Source organism: Myxocyprinus asiaticus, chromosome 35, assembly GCF_019703515.2.
Source record: "Myxocyprinus asiaticus isolate MX2 ecotype Aquarium Trade chromosome 35, UBuf_Myxa_2, whole genome shotgun sequence".
NCBI lineage: Eukaryota > Metazoa > Chordata > Actinopteri > Cypriniformes > Catostomidae > Myxocyprinus > Myxocyprinus asiaticus.
The window spans coordinates 39,569,142-39,584,126 of NC_059378.1; the positions used below are offsets into that span (position 1 = coordinate 39,569,142).

The 14,985-nt window shown below is 38.7% G+C and overlaps 1 protein-coding gene across 1 annotated transcript in view; it reads left to right on the forward strand.

Moving 5' to 3' along the window:
- dennd6aa (DENN/MADD domain containing 6Aa) overlaps positions 1-14,985 on the forward strand; it is a 35,598-nt gene that overhangs the window by 12,635 nt on the left and 7,978 nt on the right. The window contains exons 4-10 of the mRNA XM_051672476.1: positions 3,749-3,861; positions 7,263-7,343; positions 8,794-8,899; positions 12,458-12,537; positions 12,644-12,703; positions 12,807-12,862; positions 13,071-13,193. Of these exons, the coding sequence (XP_051528436.1) occupies positions 3,749-3,861; positions 7,263-7,343; positions 8,794-8,899; positions 12,458-12,537; positions 12,644-12,703; positions 12,807-12,862; positions 13,071-13,193 (619 nt within the window). The remainder of the gene's footprint in view (positions 1-3,748; positions 3,862-7,262; positions 7,344-8,793; positions 8,900-12,457; positions 12,538-12,643; positions 12,704-12,806; positions 12,863-13,070; positions 13,194-14,985) is intronic.

Here is a 14,985-nt window from a genome sequence, read left to right on the forward strand (position 1 = left end):
CTATAGCTTTGTTGCATTAAATTTGTTCTCTCCTGAAATCCATTTATAATGTCTGTCAAGGTTTAAGCATCAAAAGCATTCCTAATTTAGTTTTCATGACCATTCCATCTTGCCCCACTGATTGCAGTTTTTTAAATCTTAAATTTTGTGACATCACTGAGCACAATTTTTTTTTCACAATTTCTCCCTTTGTGTTAAGAAAAAGAAAGAAAGTCAGAGAGGGATATAACAACACACGGGTGAGTAAACAATGACTGCATTTTCATTTTTGGGTGAACTATCCCTTTAAACTGAGTCCACACTCTCTGACATTGGCCACGACTTTGATTTTGTTTGTTTTTTGTTTTTCAGGCAAAAGAATGGCAAAACTAGCTCTTTTTCAGCACTTATTGTTGGTTACATGTTCACAGAGGGCTGACTAATTGCCTTTGCAATGAATTTTAGACTCTGATGAAGTTCTGCCACTGTCTGAAATTGTGCGTTGCAGTCCTGCTTCTGCAACAGCCAGATGGGATAAAACAACCAGTCAACGCTGTTAATCGGGACGATTGGGACCAAAGTCTTGGCTACAATGTGTATCGTCCAGTCTGACATAATGTCAAACAATATACCAGCCAGGGATTTTACCCAAGATCTAACTGTGATCATATCGGACAGTCTAACAAGTAACAGTTGTACAGGACTGTCAAAATTGTACAGTGTGCACCAGACTTAATCTGGATTAAAGCATAATTATTTATTATCGCACTGATTATCTTGCATTTGATTGGTGTAACCGAGAGTATCCGGAGCAATGATGTAAACATTTTTGATGGTCGTTTAGTTTGTCAGAGCTCCATTGAGTAGGATTATGTTGTGTAAACGCTCCTTTCATGGACCCCTGAGCTGTGTATGAAGGAGTTAACTAGGAGGATGAGGTAATCCATCAGTCACGGTTTAAAGAGAGTCCAGTAATCCTGTTACACACACACACACTGTATGCAAAAAAGCCAAAAATAGAGGGAAACGCACAAACAACGGCTGACCTAATCAGAACCCGAGCGGTCAGGTCGATCCTATAGACATCAAAACAGCCATGCAGGGACCTGTGATGTAGGAGTGGCTTTATTCAACAGAACAGCTCTTCAACAGGGTAGGGTTGCACCAGCTGTGCGTAAGGTCTCACTTAAGTTGGGATGTAAAGTTCACACTAAGGGCTTAGTAACTACTAGTTAGTTTGTAACTAAGTCAGTGCTTAATTTGGTTGCACCACCTGTTCTTAAGGCAAGACTTAACTAGTAGGTCGTAAGTTCTCCGTAAAGTAATGCGTAGCTGCATAATATGACGTTTACCTGTATTTATCCAATAAGTAGCCTTCAAATTTGTACACAGAAGTATTAAAAAGCAGTGAATTTCAGTTTGATCTGGTTACGGTTTATGTTCAAACCTTGTTTGCTCATGTAACTGTCAGCTGTAATAAATGATATCCCCATTGAAATACGATACGTAATAAAACAAAATTTAGTTAATGGTATATTTAGCCTATGTAAATAACAATATTTAATAACTGTATCTAAAATAACAAGGGGCAATAAATAAATAAGTACTAGTACAACAGACTGGAAAAATAGACATTTATTCATTTTAATATCTATTTCGTTTATGTTGAAACTTAACACTGGGCGGTGTACACAGGAAAGTGCACCCTTAGATCGGTTTCATGCTGAAGAAGTAAGTTTTTTTTTTTTACATAATGTTTTCTCCCATAAATTTAAATGCGTGTTATGCAACATCATCATATGTCAAAAGGAATGAAGCCTGTCAACCAAAACATGAGCTCATTGATGTCATTAAATGAGTCTGCTTTTTTTATTCCATCCATTACTCCTGGTCGGAGTCTTCCGTAAATGTTTAGTTTATACGTAGGGTTACTTCCTACCTAAGTTTAATGGTGCAACACTGAAATATTTAGTAGTGCATAAATTGTGACTTAGTGCCCATTTACACTACAACTAGGCTAAGTTGTTACGTACGTATAGCTAGTGCAACCGGCCCCAGGTCCTGTTGTTTATTGTGGAATATTGTCCAGATGGTTGATTTATCTAATTGTTTCTTTGCCTTTAAAATCAACAAATCAAAATTGACCCTATTTACTGTTTACTATTTCTGTTCTGTGCACAATTCATCAGCACATTATTCCAAAGTTTGTCTTTGTAATATTTCAGGTATAGTTTACCCAAAACATACTCTCATTATTTACTCAACCTCATACCATCCCAGATGTGTATGACTTTCTTTCTGCTGCAGAACACAATGATTTTTAGAAGAATATTTCAGCTCTGTAGGTCCATACATTGCAAGTGGATGTTGGCCAGAATTGTAAAGGTCCAAAAAGCACACAAAGGCAGCATAAATGTAATCCATAAGACTCCAGTGGTTTAATCCATGCCTTCTGAAGCAATATGATAAGTGTGGGTGAGAAATAGATCAATATTTAAGCCCTTTTATTATAAATATACACTTTCACATTCTTCTTTTGTTCTTGGCGATTCACATTCTTCATGCATATCGACACCTACTGGGTAGGGAGGATAATTAATAGTATCTTCTTTCAGCTGCTCCTGTTAGGGCTCAGGAGAATTAATAGTATAAAAGTACTTAAAGATTGATCTGTTTCTCAGAATGATCAGTCCGCATTATTTCAACTTAAAAAAAAAAAAAAACCTGTGTTTGATAGCGGAATTTCTAGTGAAGAACTACAATACCCATGATCTTGAAGAGAAAAACGCTCCACCAATCAGAGAATCACAGCAAACAAAGTGCGCCAAAAGAACTCTGCAGCGACCGCCCACTCCCATGAATAAAGCAATCGAGTCGCTCTCCAGACACTCTCAAACTAGTTATATATTTGTATATATCAGAATATTTTACAGTGAAATTAATATATATTGTTTCTATACTTATAATCAACAACTTTATATCAATAATTGTAGATTTTTTTTCATAATTTTTAATTTGGTTACGTCATTTGCAATGCTTCATGGTATTGTAGTTCTTTACGTTAAGTACACAGTCTTGTACCTTTGTCTTTTTGTTCGGTATTCGAATACTTTTTTGCTTCAAATCAAAGATTGTAATGTTGTGATTCACCTCGGAGCTGGTTGGTTTGATTCATGACTTAGAATTCTTTAATGAAGGATTTTATTAAATCCCTGTGGAAAAAAATAGTGGGAAAAATACTTTGGAACAAAGACGGCTGAAAAAGTAGGTGGACTGTTGATTAAAGTATTTAATATTTCATCAGATTTCTTGACGCATACTGTTTTTCAGGTTTAAGTTTTTGTCTTATTATCAGTGAAGTTAGTCTAAACTCAAATGCCTTTATTTTGGAGTGTGTTGCCAATGTTCCAGAGTCATGATATCAGAGTCATGATATTCCAGTGAATAAGTGGGATTGTTTTTTTTGGAATAATACAACACAAAACAAATGCGGTTTTAATCACATTTTAATATGCTGCTGTGACAAACATATACTAGTGGTACTTGCAACTTACTGCAATGACTCTAGGGTGATGGGGGTGGTTGCCAGGGAATTGCTTTCAAGTTGCTAAGGTGCTCTTGAGTTATTTTTAGTGTTTTACTGTGCAGTGTTTTATCATTTGCCAGGTGAAAATCATAACTCGGATCACTTAGAAAAGTAGTAGCATACTTCTGCTCAACAAGCTTCGTAATGTGTGAGTTATGATTGAATGTGTTTCTCTGGTCACAGGTTGTCTAGGCGACACACAGTTCTGCTTCCGTTTCCGACAGGCGACAGGGAGGAAGTCATCACTTGGATGTTTCCTTGAACACTTCGAACGGGATGCGCCGGTCTGTCTCAAGGTCAGTAGTGAGAGATTGTAAACAAACTACTCATAGACCTGTTTAACCTTTTTTCTGATTAACACTTTTTATTGATTCACACAATTGACAAAGAAAAGATTCACACAATCAACATTTAACCACCATTATTCCCTTTCCCCCTCCCAATACCCAACCCACCCTGACCCTCAACAAATATCCCTGTGGTCACACTTGAGTATACACACAAAGAGTCCATCAAAAGATTTAAGTCTCCTCCCAATATTATATCATGAGGGGTGCTAGCAACATCCCTTCAAGATCTATAAAAAAGCCCTGTTCATCGACGTTAGGTGCATAAATATTAGCCAAAATAAGACCGTGTCCCTGAATTTCAGCTAAAACAATAATGACTCTTCCTAATTTATCTTTACTCTGTTTGAGACATTTGAATTGTAGATGTTTACTTATCAGCGTAATGACTCCCCTGCTCTTACTCGAGCCAGCACCATAAAAATAAATGCCCAACCCATATCTTTCCAAATTTTTCAGCTTCCTGCGGAGGAAGATGCATTTCTTGAAGAAACACTATCACATTTCTTACGCTTAAGAAGAGAAATAACCTTTCTTCTTTTTATGGGGTGCCCCAACCTATTCACATTCCACGTGGAGAGAGACAATCCACTCATATTAACATCTGACATTTTGACATAACAAAAAATAGATGATAAAGACCACATTCCAACATTAGTGCAGCAATCAAACCACAAACGTTCCTCAGAACCAAACAAACAGAAAAAAGAAATACGTGCGCATTAACCCCACGCACGACAGTGCCAACCGGTGTCCATCCCTCTAAACTCAAACAGTACATGTATGCCTACGAGAACCCCCATGACAAATTTGTTGTAGGATTGCTCAAGTCTGGTGTTTCTATACACATTTTGTGAGACAGAATTACACAACAAAAGATAATCTATAAAACAAACTCCAGCCAATTGGCAGAATAAACTCAAAGAGCATGTAGCTTCATCCTTTAAACTGTCCTGAAGGTGTGACACTCTACAAAATAAACTCCAGCCGCTAGGCGGAACCAGCACAAAAGAGCATGCAGATTTTTCAGTCAAGCGAATGTTCAGTGAGCTGGTCCACATGGCTGCAACGTGAGTACAAGAAGATGACCCACTCACTCCATTGACTTTGCAAAAAGTACTCCACAAAACAAACCCCAGCCAACAGGAGAAATAAGCACAAAGAGCATGTAGATTCATCCACAAAACTGTCCCGAAGGTGGCCTACTCTATAAAATAAACTCCAGCCACTAGGCGGAACCAGCACAAAAAAAGCACGCAGAATATTCAAACGGTCAAGTGAATGTTCAGTGAGCCGGTCCATTCGGCTGCAACGCGAGAACAACAAGATGACTTGCTCACACCATTGACTTTATGAAGGACATTGCTTGCTGTGGGCATGTGAATGTTTTACAGCCATCTTTAGCATCTGTTCTCAATTTGGCCGAGAACATCAGTGCAAAAGTGACCTTCCGCTGGTGTAGAAGTTTCTTGCATTCTTTGAATCGATCACGCTTCTCTCCTGTCGAATTCGCAATGTCTGGGAACAAGAAACTGCTGTGGTTCTTCCAAGAAAGCATTCCTTTACTTCTCGCCTCACGTAACACAAGATCTTTATCGGATGATCTCAGAAATTTGGCCAGAATTGATCGGGGCATGTCTCCCTCTGTGGATTGACAAGCAGGAACCCTGTGAGCTTGCTCGATTTCCAGTTTATGGCCTGCTATGTCGAGAAGATTCGGAATGAGCCCATCCAGGAATTTCACCATATCCTGTTCCTCTGCTCCCTCGGGGATTCCAACGATACAGACGCTGTTCCGCCGGCTACAGTTCTCCATGTCCTCCAACTTCCCCCAGACACGCTCCAAATCCACCTTGGTCACTAGTGGATTAGCAGATAATTCCCTCTCCGATGACTCCAGATAATCGATCCGACATCCCCCACTCTTGTAACCACCTCAGTGAATTTCGCCTCCATGGCAGTGATCAATCGACGTATCACAGCAAGATCCTCCAAGTCAGCAATGACCTTCGTCAGCATTGCTGACATGTTCAGCATCTCTTGCCGCATTTCCCGCTCTTCTCCATCTAAATCGACTCCCTGGCTTGCGGCCCTCTTGGGGGTATCAGCTTGAGCACGTAAGTGTCTTTTAATGTCTCCAGAGCCTGAGGATTTTGAATTCTTTGACATACTGTCCTCCTAGAACGGTTATGGAACAGAGTGTATAGAATCTCACTGGTTTATGTAATTAAAAGTGTTAAAACTAGCAAACTGCCTAGAGCTAGCCGTTCACACGTCCAATCCTTGCATGGCGTCACCTGACCCCCCCCCCCCTAAAAAAAAACCTGTTTAACCTTAAACTCTATGGACCTGCCAGAGGGTCCAAAGGAGTGCACTATATATCGTGAAAAAAGTTTACGTTTAAAACGTTAAAGTCCCCGTATGCATAAGTTAGTCATAAGAGGAATCATTTGAATGGGTAGAATCTGAACTTTTCAGAGATAACCATCACTTCTGCATTTGTTACTTAAAATAACAAAATAAGGCCTCAAAACATTCGTGTTGAAAATTAGCACCCCCTAGAGGTATTGGGGTAGAAATATTTATATAAAAATAAAAGTCCTTCACATATCACCTAAATGGACAAGTCATATATCAAATGAAAGCTTTCCTTCTCAGGAATGTGACTGTACTGTTTATTTCGTTTCCCTAATACTACAGTTTGAAAGATTTTCATCAAGTGAAATGATTTCTGCAAGTCATAAAATACAAACGAAAAACCTCTTATGCCCTGATCACTGGTGCGGTAAACCCCAAGTAGCCAAAAAATGTATATCTGCTTTTACCTTTGGCAGTTGTCTAAAAAAAATAAGCCATTTTTTACTTGTCTTTGAGCTTGTTTGGCTGAATAATCCAAGGTTATATCTTAGATGTCCAGAACAAAATATGCCATCCAGCAGGAAAAGCATGCTAAACAAATCATCGGAAAAATATGTTTTTGACTATTGATGATAAAATGTTATATATCATCGCAAAGGGATCTCAACTTTCTAATGACATCTAGATTGAGCTTCCAGTCCACTTAGAGGCCGAGATATTTAGTGAAACAATGAAGGTGGTGCTTGAAATGAAAATTAGACCAATTTTTTGCAATTAGTACACAGTATGTGTGAATAATGAGCATTTAAATTTGAGTGTGAAAAATTACGTTCAGCAGCCCAAAAATGCAAGGGGTTAAGGGACAGTTCACCCAAAAATTACAATTCTGTATAATTCTGATTAAATTTTAATCCTCATGTTGTTCCAAATCATAAGTGAGATTTTCACATATTGCTTTTACTAATGGAAAATGTTTGTGTTTGTCTTTTCAGAGAGATCAGGGCTATTACTATGGCTATGTATACTTCAGACAAGTACGGGACAAATCGCTGAAGAGGGGCTACTTTCAGAAGGTATGTTTAATGGAACGTTTTGGCAGGTGTTGTAACACACAGGTCGCATCTGGCAGTACAACAAACAACGATCAACAATTACTCTGGCAGGCACAGCTAGGTTTTCTTCTGCTCATATATTTTCAAACTTGATACCAAAAGCTCCTTTCACAGTTTTATCCAATGGCAAATTCTATCTTAAAAGGTCGTACAATCATTAAAAAAAAGGTGACTTTCAAAGAATTATATTTGAATAATATATATGGTATTTATATAAAGGATTCAAAGAATTATATTTGATCGTTAAGTTACCTGGCAGCCATAAACGGCCTACAGATTGTATAATGAACAACCTGATGAAAGAATTGTTTATCACGATAACCATTATTAATAATGTAATTTTCAAACGGATATTTCCGACACTAAATTCTGATTGGATAAGACGTGTTCAGAGCCTTTGTAAAACGTTGATAAAACACACACCTATTACTACACATTATATGAATTTATATTTATTATATCAAATATATTATGTTAATTGGCAGAAATACCACAAATTATATTATATTAAATATTAAGTTAAATTAATTGGCAGAAATATTGTTTGTTTTAATTATAATTTTTTTTTAAATGTAGCTATATATTTAACTTTGGTGTCTTTTATCATATTGCTGCTACCTCTATCTTTTTGTGTTGTGTTTAGCAACACCTCTTAATCATGGTAAAACTATTTGTTATTTATATATATATATATATATTAGCCCAAAGCTTGTTTCCCATGCTTCAGAATTCTTCCATGTAAATGAAAATGTGCCCCCAGCAAAAATCAAATATAGTACTGAACATGTCCAGACACTGTACGAGCATATCTGATTTTCTGCTTGAAACAGAAGTGTAATTTTGGTAAACCGTCAGCAAAGTTATTCACACCTTAAAAATAGAAGCAGAGATTATGGGAGAATTCTAGAGCCTCTAATTCTCATTATATTTGATGATAGCAAATATTCAACACTTAAAACTTGGAGACAGGACCTTCTCTTTATCCCAGTTGTTGGGTTTTGCTTCTTGTGCAGCTCCTCGTGTAATAAGGTGCATTGCACTTCAATAGAACTTTGCGGTTTTTGACATGAACAGACACAACCCACTTTGTTTTCTTTACTTATGGAACTCTGTTGGTAACTCTAGTTTTCTAACTGCTCCTAACTGCTGTCACTGAGCTGCATCATTAAATCTTAAAGTCAACATGAAACAGCATGCACAACCCAGTTTACTTTAGTAATGTGATGTATTTCTGAGTGAAAAAAGAATGTAAAGTGCACTGATGAATCATACACAATAAGACCAGTAATGTGTAGTAAAATAAAAATGGTCAGTTTTGATTTCATATTGACTTTGATGTTGTCTGTTGTGGAGTGTTTTGGACTGTTTTTGAAAGTTTTTGAACATTTCTCTGTGTGTGTCTCTCCCGCAGTCTCTGGTCCTTATCAGTAAACTTCCATACGTGACGTTTTTCCACTCGATACTGAAGCTCATCGCTCCAGAATACTTTGAGAAGCAGGAGCCGTGTTTAGAGGCCGGTGAGTCCTGAAAACATAGACAATAAATTGTCTTAACTGTCTATCAGACTCCCCATCAGACAATTACAGAGTTTGCTAAGGCAAGCATCACTTTTAATATAGCTCAGATTTAGAGTTGGGACATACTTTATGCAAGTACACAAATGCAAAGTTGTCCTGTTGAACATACTTAAAATGCGTTGTTGCGTTACTGTTGTGCAAACAAATCTCTGTACTTTGTGCTTAGTTTGGGTAACTAGCTATAAAAATATTGACTTCAACTTACTTGCTCAGCAAGATTCTCTACAAACTGTTGCTCTGTCATGACAGTAGTTGACTTGAAAGAGAACTCACAGTAGAAGCGGACAGTTCACACTAATGTCCGCTTTAGCGCCCCTTGTGGCAGCGTTGATAATGCAATGTGTACTTGCGTTGTGTTATGAATTGTGGTCTGACACATATCGGACTGCGACAAAGCATGAAATGGAGCTTGTGTAGCTAGAAGTATCTAAGTTCAAATTTTTCCGTAGAGTATGTATCGGCCTTAAATATTTAACTTCGGAATGTAACTCTTCCCACAACTTTTATACTTATCTGACTTACGATTTTCATATAGAGGGCAAAAAATTCTGTAGACTTGCATTGGAGGGACCTGAGCCATGTCTAGAGACCAGAATATCATAGAGCTTTGAGGGTGGGATCTTTTGAATTAGGGCAGTAGCGACCAACCAGAGCACCCTAGCATCTGCATAACAACGTGACAACAATCGCTCACTACAGCAACCTCATAGAAACACACAGGACAACTCAGAACACCTTAGCAACCACATAGCAGTGCCTTGGCAACCACCCAGAACACACTATCAACCGCATAACAATGTGACGACAGGGGCCTGGTAAGCTCAGCGAATAAAGACACTGACTACCACCCCTGGAGTCACAAGTTTGAATCCAGGGCGTGCTGAGTGACTCCAGCCAGGTCCCCTAAGCAACCAAATTGGCCCGGTTGCTAGGGAGGGTAGAGTCACATAGGGTAACCACCTCATGGTCGCTATAATGTGGTTCTCGCACTCGGTGGGGCGTGTGGTGAGCTGTGTGTGGATGCTACCATGGTAATGCGCTCAACAAGCCACATGATAAGATGCGCAGATTGATGGTCTTGGACGCAGAGGCAACTGAGGTTCGTCCTCCGCCACCCAGATTGAGGCGAGTCCCTATGCCACCACGAGGACTTGGTGCGCATTGGGAATTGGGCATTCCAAATTGGGGAGAAAGGGGAGAAAATCAAAAACAAAAAAACAATGTGACAACAACCACTCACTGCAGCAGCCTCAGAAACGCCAAAGGACCACTCAGAACACCACAGCAACCACATTGCAGTGTCTTGGCAACCACCCAGAACACCCTATCAACTGCATAACAAGGTGACAAAAACCACTCGCTGCAGCAACCTCAGCAATGCACAAACAACCACTCGGAACATCTTAGCAACCACATGGCAACACAAAATAAAAACGCTCAGAACACCTTTGCAACCACATAGCAGTGGCTTGGCAACCACCCAGAACACCCTAGCAACAGCATATCAACGTGACGACAACCACACTGCAGCAATCTTATAGCAATGCACAAACAACCACTCTGAACATTTTAGCAACACATAGTTACACAAACTACCACTCAGAACACCTTAGCAACCACATAGCAATCCCTTGGTAACCACCCAGAACATCCCAGCAACCGCATGCCAACATCCACTCACTGCAGCAGCCTCATAGCAATGCACAAAGAACCACTCGGAACATCTTGGCAACCACACAAAGAACCATTTAGAACGGGGTTTCTCAACCACTGGGTTGCGCCGATCCAAAAGTGGGTCGCAGATAATTGTCTGCTGGGTCGCAAGATCTTTTCTGTCATGAGAACAAATGATCAATTAGAAGGATAGAACTGTACATTTGCAATGTGTGTGGCAACAGTGACCACTGTTGTCGAATCGTGTTAATATCTCCAGGTTTGCTTAAACGACCATAAGTCAGAGGCTGCATTTCTCTGATGTTAATTATTAGCTCTCCAATCACAATTCCATTGCCCATCAGCGCGAGCATTCATAGAAACAGTATGTGCGCACACGCGTGGTCTGTCAATCAAGAATGCGCGCTCTTTGTCTCACCTGAGAGTCATTCATTAGCATGAATCTGTCTAACACGTTTGAATACCTTAACGGAGATATTTGCTTGTCATGAAAACAGTCATAATAGGAAAATATTATAGTTTATCCTGCAATAACAGCGTTGAGACGCCTTCACGCAAATAATTAGTGTTATGCATTACTTCACCTCAAAACACTAAAGAGGGTGAGCAAATCTTTGATTTTCTCAGTAGAGCAGTCTCTTGTTTTGAAACGTAGTCTCTCAGGTGAGTGTGATGTTAAACACTCATGGAGTTATAGGCTGACAGAGTCTTTGACAGTGACAATAGAACTGATCATACAGTATCTGTTTTTTGTATTGCAGTGAATGTGGTAGAAAGTGGTTCTTTAAAAAATTAAAACCAAACCATGAGAAAATTTAACTGTTACATCCCTAATTTATAGTCTTTTATATAGGCTTGTATGATATTATATTATGTTATAAAATTAAGAATTCTTAATATAAAAAATGTACACTATAAAAATTATACATATATATATATATATATATATATATATATATATATATATATATATATATATATATTCTTCATGGTTTGTTTGATGTTTGAACATTTCTGTGTATTTATGAAATTACTCGGGCTACAAATATTAGGTTATAGATATTAGGCTGCTATATTATAAGCATATAAACATATTTAAACATATAAATTGATTTAGAACACCTTAGCAACCACATAGCAGTGTCTTGGCAACAACCCAGAATTCACTAGTAACTGCATAACAACGTGACAACAATCACTCACTGCAGCAGCCTCATAGCAACGCACAAACAACCACTTGGAACATCCTAGCAACAACATGGCAGTTCCTCGGAAACCAACCAGAGCACCCTAGCAACCACATAGCAATGTGACAACAAATACTCACCAATAACACTCTAACATCATGGCGGCAAGTTTTGCAAGAGCAAATGTAACCAGTCCTGCTCGAACCGCTCCGAGCGGGATTTGAACCGGCGTCTCCTGTGTGAGAGGCGGGCGCACTAACAAGGAGGCTAAAGGCTACAGCCTCTAGCGTCAGTCGCTAGTGCGCCCCTTGAGGCCAGGGGAGTGAGGTTTACACACTGCACAGCTACCTACCAGCTGGCTGCCGTTACACTCACCCCCCTAAACCTCACTCCTATCCGGGTCACGGCACCATTGTAATCGGTCCTACTCGACCCGCTCCGAATGGAATTCGAACCAGTGTCTCCGCTGTGGGAGGCAGGTGCACTAACAAGGAGGCTAAAGGCTAAATGGCTACCATTACTCAAACACCACTCACATTTACTTTTAAGTACAAATATAGTTTATCACATTATCTAATCTTGATTCACTGCTGACCTCGAATCGGCCTTTAATATCTATTTTGTTTTTATGTAAAAGTTTGCAATGACATCGACCGCTGGCCCACGCCGTGCCCCGGAAAGATTCTTACACTCCCCATCATGGGTGTTGTCATGAAGGTAACTATATTTCTTGTTTTGGTCTTTTGTTTGAATACGAAGTCTTTGAAAGCACTTTCACTTCACCTCAGTTTATTAACCGAATGCTGCCATCTGTTCATTCCAGCTCCGCATCCCCACGTGTTATGACAAGCCTGGAACCTCACAGCTCGTTCAGTCCGCACTGGTATGAAACTCACTGCCAGGCCTGTAGGCGTTGGTGATGATGTGTCATATTCAACAAGGTTTACGTCAGTTTACTTTTATGTAATCTTATCTTTCGTTTACAGAGTGACAGTCTGGTGTCCATTGTTCTACCGACGGTTCATGAAGTCGATCTCTTCAGGTAAAACACATTTATTGTGTAGTTTTTTTTGTTGTTATTTTTATGGAACATTCTGTACTTTCTCATTACAGGATTAATTGTTATTTATTACTTTCCTTTTGCTGCACCCTTGTGGTAGCTGCTAAATGTGCAATTAATCTTTGATAAAGCACTGGAAAATGAAGCCAGTTACATGCTATTACTTTTCTCGTTCTCTCTCATGTTGCAGGTGTTTCTATCCAGTTTTCTTTCATATCCAGATGTTATGGGAGCTTGTGTTGCTAGGTGAAGCGTTGGTTGTCATGGCACCATCACCAGCAGAATCTTCAGACACCGTGCTGGCATTGGTCAGGTAAGACAAAAATGGATAGTTCACCCAAACATGAAAATTCTCAAACCCGTAAGACTTTCTTTTTTTTTTTGTGGAACATAAGATGAGACGTTTTGAACAATGTAGGCCAGGGGTCGGCAACCTATGGCACGCGTGCCAATGGGGGTAATCACTGGCACGCCAGCAACAGCGAGAGAGGAGTAGACAATTTTATTCATATAAATTCCGCACCTTCATTCCAATCTACATCTTGATACAATCCTTCAAGATCACGCAGCGTGTTTTCATGAGTTGAATGGGAGGCTAAACAAAAAGTTGAAATGTAATGAGATTGCAGTATACCCAACAGACTCATGCAGCGCGTGCAATCCATTCACGCATCACAAGCTGGCAGCGCTTCACTTTCGGTTAATCGCGTGAGTAAACGAGCCCGCTTTGCTTCGGTCAGACTGCGCAGATGACAGCCTACATTCAGTGTTTCATTTGATTCTTTCTGCTCTCAGAACAACACGTCATGTAATAAGAAAAACACCACTATTAATCCTTGAGATTTCCAACCCAGCATACAGGTACACCCTCCTTAAACCATAGTCACACTAAAAATTACATTAAACGATTAAAAGAGAAAACATAAACCCACATCGTGGGGTTCAAAAAATCGGCACAGGCATTGACCAGGAAAATAAAAAATGGCACTCCATGTAAAAAAGTTTGCTGACCCCTGATGTAGACGCTGCTCTTACTTCCATACAATGAAAGTGACATCTCCGTTTGTGTTTCACGGAAGAAAGAAAGTCATACCGGCTTTGAACAACATGAGGGTGAGTAAATATGACAGAATTTAAATTTTTGCATAAACTGTACCTTTAAGATGTGATTTGAGTTGATATGATAATTTTTTCGCTGTCTACAATTTTCTGGAATTTGACATGAAAAGATCGTTTCTGGTCATTCTTCAGCTTCAGGCACTTTTATGTCTCAGGGGTTGATTTTTATTTATTTTTTTAATTTGTCGCATTAAATAGAATTGGAAAAATTTTTTACCAGGCCTTCATCAATGATTTTTTAAATGCCTTTTATGTATAGATTTCACTGTTTTTAGTCTTGTCTCAGACCCAGACTTTAAATATTAAACTATGAAAATCCAATATAAAAATACTAATTATTACATATTTAAAACTATGACCATCTAAACAAATAGTGAAAAAAACAAACCTTTTCAATATTTGTGTGAAAATTATTTCTATCAGATTTTTCAAAAATTATGAGTGTCCCAGAGTTGCGGCATTATTTCCACCTCACCAAACAATTTTGACCCTAATAAAGTCGTTTCAAATGTTAGTGTAGTTGTCAACCAAGTGGACAAAAGTGTCAGTGAAGAACATGCTTGAGATCAAATATGAGAAACAAGTGATGTTTAAAGAAAAATCAATGGAAATATCACTTGTGAGCAAGATATTTTTTTTGGGTAAAATTATGCAAAAAGTGTGAAAATATTATTTAATTGTGTGTATTTACGATACATAAAATGTTAGCTATGAAATTAGCCTTTGCAAGACAAAGGAATTGGCTGTTTAATTTGGAAAAGGTTAAAACAATTTCCATCATCATCATTTCCAGCACAGAATTCTATTAAACACAATACAGAATTTGAAATGTGCTGAAATGACACTGTGGTGGGAATTTTCATGACTTGATTGACATACTCCTGTGATGCATGTATGTACAGACACTGTTGGAAAAATTAAATAAACTAGTGATCGTGTGAAAAATGTTTAAACAAGACTTTAGACATCCACAGTGCTAAAAGTGC